The sequence below is a fragment of the Canis lupus genome, chromosome 7 (assembly GCF_003254725.2).
Source record: "Canis lupus dingo isolate Sandy chromosome 7, ASM325472v2, whole genome shotgun sequence".
NCBI lineage: Eukaryota > Metazoa > Chordata > Mammalia > Carnivora > Canidae > Canis > Canis lupus.
In genome coordinates this window covers 21,371,359-21,382,215 of record NC_064249.1, presented here as the reverse complement: position 1 = coordinate 21,382,215, position 10,857 = coordinate 21,371,359, and the positions used below count along the sequence as shown (strand labels likewise).

Sequence of the window (10,857 nt, the reverse complement as noted above, 5' to 3'; positions counted from 1 at the left end):
CAGATGGTGGAAAAACCAAACGATGACTAAAATATGAGTCAAATGCTTTCAAATCAAATCATTCCAATGAAGCAGGAATATGGCAAGCAGAGAGCAGGTCATTAGAGGTTCTAACCAATACTTGTTAAAACCGATGAAATTCACTCACCTTAATGATTGCCTCTTTCAATCTAAGTCATTTTGACATTAGTGGGCTGAGGACAATCGATCTTTATTGCTAGTGACACCAACTGATCAGCTCTGAACAGAGGGAAAGGTAGCTCCTGGCTGTGCTTGTGCACTTGTCCCAATCCTGATTTGTCTCCCTTTTCTCCTGGGGTCTGTCCAGCATGTCTTCAATTATCCCAAAGGATGTCAGGAAATTTTAAAATTGGCCTCAGAGTTGGTGTCTCGATATTTTTGAAAACCAACTTTCATTTAAATACAAAATAGCTCATTTTAAGAAGAAGTAAGGTTGGGGGGAAGCATACGGAGAGGCTTATCATTAAATGGAACCTCAGGGCACACAGCTCCCAGAAGGTGTGGAAGAGGCGCAGCATGGGCTCTGACCCTCACAGAAGTACCACATGGCCCACAAGAGACCCAAGGGGGCTTTCCCCTCTCCCTCCTTCTGCTACTTTCTGAGTTTCAAATTCTTTCCCCCAAATGTTCACTCCTTATTTTACAATTCAATTTTTCCAGAAGCTTTTTTGGTGAGATCCTGAGAAGACAAGTGTTTCCAAATGGCCTGAGGTACTTCTCAGAAAACAAAGCCTCTTACCACATTTATTGGAATAAGACGTCATGAAGAATAAGTAAAAGTACACCTATCCCTGTAGATGTGTCAGGTATCTCTTTTATCACCATCCCACCACTCTTGTTTTTTGGGAATATCACTCACAGAGTAGGAGGAGTAGAGAACAAAGTTTGGCATCAACAAATGTAGAGGGCTTCACCCCATAGACCAGAGACTGTGAGCAGAGACTGGAGCTTATTTCAGCCTAAGCTGGACACTCTATTCACACTCTCTGTTCTCTTCCCTGAATGTATTCATTTAGGTGTGACGGTAATATGTTGTGGGTTTGGTGTTTTTTTTACATTTTTATTGTGGTAAAACATACATAAAATTTTTTAAATAACCATTTTAACCATTTTTCTTTTTTTTTATTTTTTTTAATTTTTATTTATTTATAATAGTCACACAGAGAGAGAGAGGCAGAGACACAGGCAGAGGGAGAAGCAGGCTCCATGCACCGGGAGCCCGACGTGGGACTCGATCCCGGGTCTCCAGGATCGCGCCCTGGGCCAAAGGCAGGCGCCAAACCGCTGCGCCACCCAGGGATCCCAACCATTTTTCTATGTATAGTTCAATGACATTAAGTACATTCACATTGTCATGCAACCATCACCACCATCCATCTCAAAAACTTTTGTCTTCCCAAACTGAAACTCTGTACTCACTAAATAATGACTCCCCATTTTTCGCCCACCCTACCCCCAGGCTCTGGCAACCACTATTCTACTTTGTATCTCTAGAAATTTGACTCTTCTCAGTACTTCCTGTGAGTGGAATCAAACCATATTCATCCTTTTGTGACTGGCTTATGTCACTTAGCATAGTGTCTTCAATGTTCATCCATGTTGTAGCATGGATCAGAATGTCCTTTCTTTTAAAGACCAGATAATATTCCATTGTTTAGCTATTCCACATTCGTTATACCCATTCCTCTGGGATGGACATTTGGCTTGTTACCAAGTAATGTATTCTTAACTTATTCCCACAATTTAGATTTGTATATAATTTAAAATTAATTCAATTTATTGAGTGTTTAATAAGGGTAACTCACTGTGCTAGGTATTGTGGGAGATACAAAGGTGAGTCAGACACAGTACCTACTCTCGAGGAACTTAACGCTACATTGGGAGAGGAGAAAAAGAAGGAAAAGTGACTAGCATTTGCTAATAGATTACCACACACCAGGTACTTTGCCCAATCACTGCATGTGTGGCTCATGGCAACATTATGAGGTAGATACTGTAATATCTACTTTCCAGTGAGAAAATGAAGGCTCGTGGAGCTTCGGTAACCACCTCTGAAGTGGTGAGACTGGGATTCAAACCCACATCTTAGATACAGAATCCTGTGTTCATTCTATTAGACCAGCTGCTCCTTTTGGTGCAACACAGAATGTGACAAATCCTGAGAGAAAAGCTACAGGAAGGTGGAAGGGAAGAATTGAGCACCCTCTTGAGGCAACAGGCCAGCCTTGGAGGACAGGAGGGCTTATGTTTGACAAAGTTAAGGAAGAAGAGGAAACCGCCTGAGCAGAGCAAAGGAGGATTGGCAGGAATCTCTGTAAGTGTGTACAGAGAGGCCGAGGTGTTGTGTGACATAAGGCTGCGAGACAGAGCAGGCACAATCAAGGGCATAAAGAAAGGCTAGCTCGAAGAGTCTGAACTCCACCATGTAGACAATGGGAAGCCATTGCAGGTTTTGAGTCAAAAAACAGTCACAGCTGTCCTTTGGGAAGGTCACCATGGCAACAATGTATAACAAAGATGGAGGAGTGGGGCAGTAGTTTAAAGCCAGTTAGGAAGCTACTGGAATTAGCAAATGAGACATAATTAGGCAGAATGGGAAAGAGGATATGGATGTGAGAGATTCTCTTAGAGGTTGGGATGACAGAACCTGGCCATTGATGCATTATGAACCGGATGACCATACAGCCTGCTTTGCCTGGGACCCTGGCTTCCCTGGTTTAATTACAAATAGCATCCTTTCACATTCAGACATCCAAGTTAGGACAATAAAGGATATGTCACACTAATTACAAGGAATAAGAAAACAGAATCAAAGGTGACTCTAAAAGACTTTGAACCTGGATTAATAAGGAAAGTGGTTAACACCTTTAGAAACACAGGAGGGAAATGAGGTTTTTTGGAAAGATGATAAATTTGGATTTGGACATGCTGAGTTTGCTGCTGAGGCGAGGATTCATTTAAGAGAGATAAGCACCTTGCCCGTGGATTTGCGCTGTATCACATGAAGGAAGGCATCATTGACCTAAAAAATTAAAAAAAAAAAAAAAGTGGTCACACTCGCATATTGCAATAAACATTTATTGGTAGTCTGAATCTTAAAATAGTTAAATATTAAGATGTGTCTCCAATGAACTATATACAGCTAACTATGCAATACTAACTAAATAATTAATCACCACAAACTCAAAGGAAAACAATAATATTTACGAATAACCCAACCTCAGAATTTTTCGGTCTAAAGTATAATTTTCAATGATGTCAGATAAATGGCAGCAGGTAAAAAGCCTCCAAGGCCTGTCCATAATCTTTTGCAATATTTCTTTGTCTTCTAGTTTTTGAAAGAATGCAGCCACTGCCAGAAAAATCAATAGTTTAATATTTTACAACTTTTATCTTTTTATTAAAATTGTCCTGTTTCCAATGTAACTGAAGTTGCAATCTATCTCAAATCCTATTTTTTAGAAGAATAATGTTATAAAACATAAATTAAGAAACAGCCGCAGTAATCAAGACAGTGTGATACTGGCAAAAGAATAGATAAACAGATCAATGGAACAGATTAGAGTCCAAAAATAGACCCACACAAATATAGGCAACTGATCCTTAACAAAAGAGCAAAGGGAATTCAGTGGAGAAAAGAAAGCCTTCTCAAGAAATGTTGCTAGAACTACCGGACCTCCATATGTAAAAAGAAGGAGAAGGAGAAGGAGAAGGAGAAGGAGAAGAAGAAGAAGAAGAAGAATCAAGACACTATACATCTTTCACAAAAGTTAACTTAAAATTAATCCTACACCTAAATGTAAAAGGCAAATCTATAAAACTTCCAGGGGAAAAAAGTCCAAGGCACCTTGGATCTGACACTGAGCACCAAAGCATGAACCATAAAAGAAAAATTGTTTAAGTTGGACATCATAAAATTACAAACTTCTGTCTGCGAAACACACTTGGGAAAATGAGAAGACCAGCTACAGCCTGGGAGAAAAAATCTTTGTAAAATGCTTGTCTAATCAAGAACTTGTATCTAAAATATACAAAGAATTCTTCAAACTCAACAATAAGATGGGTTCCCTAGCTGGTTCAGTCAATGAATGTGCAGCTCTTGATCTCAGAGTTGTAAGTTCGAGCCCCACGTTGGGTGTGGGAATGACTTCAAAATAAAATATTAAAAAAAAACCCTCAACAACAACAACAACAACAAAACAATTAAAAAGCAGCAAAAAATCTGAACAGACAACTCATCAATTAAAGACAGATGGTAAAAAGCACATGAAAAGATGTTAAATATCGTAGGTCATTAGAGCAATGCACAGTAGAACAAGATACCACCACACACCTATCAGAAGAGCTAAAATCCAGAGCACTGACAGCACAAGATGCTGGCAAGGATGTGGAACAATAGGAACTTTTCATTCATTGCTGGTGGGAATACAACATGGTACAACCACTCTGAAGGACCGGTTGGTAGCTTCTTACAAGGCTAAACATAATCTTACCATGGGATCCAGCAATCACATTCCTAGGTAATAGATTGAAAACTTATGTCCACACAAAAACCTGGACACAAATGTTTACAGCACCTTTATTCAAGATTGTCAAAGCTCGGGAGCAACTGAGATGAATGAGAATGAGTAAACAAACTATGGTACATCCAGGCAATGGGATATTATTCCATGATAAGAAGAAATGAGCTATCAAGCCACGAAAAAACATGGGAGAACCTTAAGTGCATACTGTTAAGTAAAAGAAGCCGGTCGGAAAAGGATACATACTATATGATTCCTACCATATGACATTCTGGAAAAGCCAAAGCTATAGAGACGGTAAGATCAGGGGCCTTCAAGGGTCAGGGTAGAGAGCAGGGGTGAAAACGTGGTGCCCAAGGGATCCTTTAGAGCACTGAAGCTATTCCGTATGATACTGTAATGATGGATACATGACATACATTTGTTTTGGTAAAACCTATACCACTATACAGTACAAAGAGGAAACCCTAATGTAAACTGTGGACTTAGAGTTAATAATTATGTATCACTATTGGTTTGTCAATTATAGCAAATGTACCACACCAGTGCAAGATGTTAACACTAGTGGAAACTGGGTGGTAGGAGAAGAAATACATGAGAATGCTCTTTACTTCCTGTTGAATTTTTCTGTAAACCTAAAACTGCTGAAAAAGTAAAGTCTCTTGATTCTTTTTTTTTAAGATTTTATTTATTCATGAGAGACACAGAGAGAGAGGCAGAGCCATAAGCAGAGGGAGAAGCAGGCTCCCTATGAGGAGCCCCATGTGGGACTTGATCCCAGGACCCCAAGATCACACCCTTAGCCAAAGGCAGATGCTCAACCACTGAGCCAACCAAGTGCCCCAAATCTCCAGATTCTTAATAAGTAATAAATGCAAAAAAATAAAATTGGAAAAAGAAAAGAATGGAGGAAAATAGAAGTGTCATTATTTGCATACAACATAATAATCTACGTAGAAAAACTAGTCAAAGCACAGGCAAGCAAATAAGAAAAGTCAGCAAGATTGTGAGGGATGAGATCAACTAACAAAAATTACTGACATTTCTCTGTATCGAATATAATCAACCAGGAAATATAACAGAAATAAAATAGTACTCTCCAAGGCAACATAAACAGTAAAGTACTTATAATTAACATAACTAAGAATGATCCACAAGACTTTATGGAGAAAAACTTTAAGATTTAAAAACTTGAAAAGATAAATATCAATATATCCCTGCTCACAAATGAAACAACCTAACATTGCAAAAATATCAATATCCTCCCCAAATTAATCTATAAAGTCAATGCAATTCCATTCTAAATTTCAGCCAGATATTTTTTAGGAACTAAATAAATCTATTCCAAAATTTATCTAAAAGGATAAAGATTCCCAAAGAGCTAAATCAAATTTAAAAAACAACTGTGGTAGAAGAGTGACCCTTCCAGATATTAAAATATACTTCAAAGCTACAAAGATAAAAACAGTATGATACTATTATAGGAACAGAAATCTGAACCAAGGAAATAGAAAAGAAAGCAGAGTGTATCTGGGAACCTGAAATAAGATGGAGGTAGCACCACATGAATCAATGGAGAAACAATGAACTACTGGTCCAGGAAAACTTGCTCACTACAAGGAGAAAAATAAAACTTGATTACCTGATTTATATCCAATACAGAGGTGAATTCAGATGGATTAAATCCTTAAGTGTGAAATAAAAGTATAAAGTTAGTAGAGAGGGGTGCCTGGGTGGCTCAGTCTGTTAGGCAGACTCTTGGTTTCAGCTCAGGTCATGATCTCAGGGTCCTGGGATCAAGCCCTGCGTTGGGCTCCATGCTCAGCAGGGAGCCTGCTTATGATTCTCTCTCCCTCTATCCCTCCCTCCACTCATGCACTCACTCTCTCCCTCTCTAAAATAAAGCAATATTTAAAATAGAGATTAAGGGGATCCCTGGGTGGTGCAGCGGTTTGGCGCCTGCCTTTGGCCCAGGGCGCGATCCTGGAGACCCGGGATTGAATCCCATGTCGGGCTCCCGGTGCATGGAGCCTGCTTCTCCCTCTGCCTGTGTCTCTGCCTCTCTCTCTCTCTCTCTGTGACTATCATAAAAAAAAAAATAAAAATTAAAAAAAAAAAAAAAAAAAAAGAAATGCACAATCTGGAGTCCCCACCCATCTTTACCGAATCATAATCTGCATCTTAACATGATCCCCAGGTGATTCACATGCCCAGTAAAATTTGAGAATTACAGATTATAAAGGAACTTCTGCAAACTAGAAAGGGACAGGAAGCCCTGTAGAAAACTGCATGAAGGGCTTAAGTTGCTAAACCTGAATGTTTACCAAATCTTACATTGATTAGAAATCAGGGAAATGCGAATTAAAATCACAAGATGCCACTTTATGCCTATTAGTTTGGAAAAAATTAGAAAGTAGGACAATGCTACATAGCAACAGGGTGGCAAAAAAAGAATCCACGTGCACTGCTGGCACAGGCATAAACTGGTCAAGTCAGCCTGGAGAGCAGTTTGCTGTCAAATTAAGTATGCATACATCCTGTGACCCAACAACCCTACTCCTGGGAAAATACTCCCAAAGCAACTTTGCACAAGTCCTGACTGTGAGCCTGTGAATTAGAGTGCTGATTATGGCGGCAGGGAATCAGGTCAACCCCAGAGTACATCACTAGGAAGCAGATCTGTAAACTACGGCAGGTGCACACCCCAGTCTCCAATGCAGCAGTGAGACGCAATGAACTGGATACAGCACCAGCAGCACAGGTGGATCTTAAAAAGACAGCACTGAGTGAGAAATGAAGAAACAGAATAAGGCCTACAGCACAACCCTATGCTGTTAAATCATTTGTGTAGCTTGAAAATCAATTAGCACACAAAAACATTATGTTTTACAAGGAAATATAAATCCAAGGGTATTTACCAAACACATCATAGAGAACAAGTTGGAGGGGAGGAAGAAGTGCAGAGGGTGCTAGTGGGCAGTGAGGATAAAGGGAAGAAGTCAATACAGACCTCCAGAAATACACACGCGTAAAAACAAAGGTCCAGCAATGCAAATGTGCTTTGAAATGAGGAATATGAATAACCAACCCTCCCCACTTGAAATCCTTCCCCAGAAAAGCATAGAAAAAGGTAACCAAATAAAAATAAACAGAGAAACCAATCAGTCAATCAAAGAAATCAATTCTCTGCAGCATGAAATCTCTGGTTTCAAAAACATCTATCTTGCGGGTCTTTGTACCTTACAGAGACCTTTCCAATCCATGTAAATTAGACACACTCCAAGGAGGTGAAAGAGGTCTGAGACACATGGTTTGAAACACGCGTCCCTGCCCTGTCGATCACAATCACTCAGAGGCACAGCTCCAGGTGACTCACAGCCGCATCTTTCCCTGTCAGGTAGAAGCCACTTGTTCCCAGAGATCTGTCACAGCCCAAAGACAGAAAACACTTGGAAAGCAACCATGATTCAAGATAGTGACACTTCTTTTACCCGGCATCCTAGAGAAATAAGGAATCTCCTAGATATAAATCTTCACATAAAAAAAGTTGTCCCTTTAAATGGTAGAGCTTACTTTTTAAACATTTTGCATGTAAATATTTATAAAAATGTAGCACACATTTACCTAACTTCTTTGGAGGGTAATATTGGTGGGAAGCATAAACTTTTTGTTCCATGATTTGGGAATCTCATAATTTTGAACATCCGTGATTCTCCCTCCTGCTTTTCAGGTGTTCTGTTATTTTTTTTTCTTTTTCTTTTTTTTTTTTTTTTTTTTGTTCTGTTATTTCTATGTCCATTTGCCACTTCCACTGTGACTGTAGATGCTTCTAAAAATAACCCAACTCTGTCCCCTTTCTACCTTGTGGTTTGTATCTGGGCTGGGAAAACAACCAGTGGCCCTAAGGACTGGATGTTTAATAAGTGTGATAAGGCTCTGAGTGAGAAACTGAGAAGGAAAGTGCAGGGCATTAGACCAGAGTCTTTTGAAAGCTAATTCAGATGCCTGGGGACATTTTGCTCCTGTTTTCTACAGGCTGTGCCACGGAGAGAGAAGCTGCTCCATACTGCTCCCCAGAGGCATCCAGAGACTGGTTTCCAGAACCCTCCCTCGCAGTGGGTGAAGCTATAATTAAATTTGTCTCTGGAGATATGCAACCCAGAATATGAGGACGGGTAAGGATATTGCTTTTGTTTTAGGTGCCGCTGCTGGAATTTTTAATTACCTTATCAAGCAGGAATAATCAGAGTAAGCTATGGCTCCCTAAATATATCGTGCTGATTCACGCCTCCTTAGAAACCAGTTCTTCCCCCTATCATAACCCTGTCCTGAGAGCTTCCCGACAAAACAAAGGAATTCCTTAAGTCTTAGTTTTTATTGACTGGCATCCAGAATGTACCCAGTGAATGTTGATAAATAAAACAAACTCATGAATGAATGAATATACCTGGGACTGAGTGGGATTGTTTTTAAAAGGTAAAAATGTTTTGTTAGTGATACACAGTCACAGTTGAATTATATTCATCACGTCACTGCTTGAATACCAGTTGATCTGAATCTTCTTTTAAAAGTCAGTCAAGGCAGTTTACCAAAAAAGAGATACAGATGACAAATAAGCATATGAAAAGATGCTCAAGATCATTATTCAATAGAGAAATGCAAATTAAACCCACAATCAGATACCCCTAGATACCTATTGGAATGGCAAAAATTAAGGAAAAGAATCTGTCAGTATGAAGTTCTGACAGATGCCCAACAACTAGACTCTAATATTGTTGGTGGAAATGCAAAGTAATACCACCTCTCTGATATGCAGTTGGTAGTTTATTAAAAGTTAAATGTAGGGATGCCTGGGTGGCTCAGCGGTTGAGCACCTTCCTTCGGCCCCGGGAGTGACCCCGGAGTCCCAGGATCAAGTCCCACATCAGGCTCCCTGCATGGAGCCTGTTTCTCCCTCTGCCTGTGTCTCTGCCTCTCTCTCTCTCTCTCTCATGAATAAATAAGTAAAATCTTTTTTAAAAATATAAATAAATAAAATAGAGCCTGGGACACCTGGGTGGCTCAGTCAGTTAAGCATCTGCCTTTGGCTCAGGTCACAATCTTGGAGTCCTGGGATCAAGTCTCAAGTGGAGCTCCCTGCTCAGCAGGGAGTCTGCTTCTCCCTCTGCCTCTGTCTGCCACTCCCCCTACTTGTGCTCTCTCTGTCAAATAAATAAATAAAATCTTAAAAAAAAAGAAAGAAAGAAAAGAAAATAGAGCTTAGTCAAAATGTATGCCCTAGGGGCACTTGGTTAGGCTCAGTAGGTTAAGTCCCACTCTTGATTTTGGCTCAGGTCATGATCTCAGGGTTGTGGGATGGAGCCCAGGTCAGGCTCTGCGCTCAGTGGGGAGTCTCCTTGGGATTCTCTGTCTCCCTCTGGCCCTCTCCCTGCTCGCTCTCTCAAATAAATAAATCTTTAGAAAAAAAAAAAAAATCTATGCCCTAATGCTTCACTGGAATCCCAGGGAGACAAGGGTGAGGGAGAAGGTGAAGTGAATCAAGGAAGGAGGTGTGTGTTACTGATCCTGAACTGGTCACAGCTCCGGGGGGACATACAGCTAGAGGACCTCTCCAGAGAGGCCATATAGAACCCACTGCGTGTCAACATACTCTATTAGAAGAAACAAAGGCAGCAATTTGTCTCCTGTCTTTCATTTGTCAAATCCTGTCCCATGCAGTAAACTCTATCTACAACTTCCCAGTTGCATTACCCAGACCTCCATATCCAATTTCTGGGGAAGCCAGTGCTTCCTTAAGATCAGAACTGTGCACCAGGTCTGCAGCAGCTCCCACCCGCTGAAAGGCACAGTGGAGGCCCTGCCTAGGATCGGACCTCCTGCCAGAGAAAGCACGCAACCACCAAGTGTTAGGAGATGAGTCTTAGGGAAAGGGTCTGGCTATATGACAGCAGGGATAAGTGGTGTGAGCCATCTGTAGAAAAGTGTGACAAGTGGCCAAGGCGTGGGGCAGGTGTCACTGGCAAGTATGGAGGACCCCAGAAAATAGGTATGGAATAGTGGATTCAAATTAATACATTACCTAAACTTAAAGAGTAACTTACTTTTTAAGAATATTCCACAGAATGGGATGCCTGGGTGACTCGGTGGTTGAATGTCTGCCTTCAGCTCAGGGTGTGATCCCAGGGTCCTGGGATTGAGTCCTGCATTGGTCTCCCCGCAGGGAGCCTGCTTCTCTCTCTGCCTGTGTCTCTGCCTCTCTCATGAATAAATAAATAAAGTCTTAAAAAAAAAAAAGAATATTCCACAGATACAC

At 40.6% G+C, this 10,857-nt stretch overlaps 1 protein-coding gene across 3 annotated transcripts in view; it reads right to left on the bottom strand.

The window, feature by feature from the left end:
- Positions 1–1,132: 1,132 nt before the first annotated feature.
- The window catches only part of LOC112648551 (quinone oxidoreductase-like protein 2), a 46,837-nt gene continuing 37,112 nt past the window's right edge, over positions 1,133–10,857 (bottom strand). For all 3 annotated transcript variants that reach the window (XM_049112207.1, XM_049112206.1, XM_025430200.3), the window contains one exon: positions 1,133–3,043. In XM_049112207.1, the coding sequence (XP_048968164.1) occupies positions 2,975–3,043 (69 nt within the window). In that variant the 3' untranslated portion in view covers positions 1,133–2,974. The remainder of the gene's footprint in view (positions 3,044–10,857) is intronic.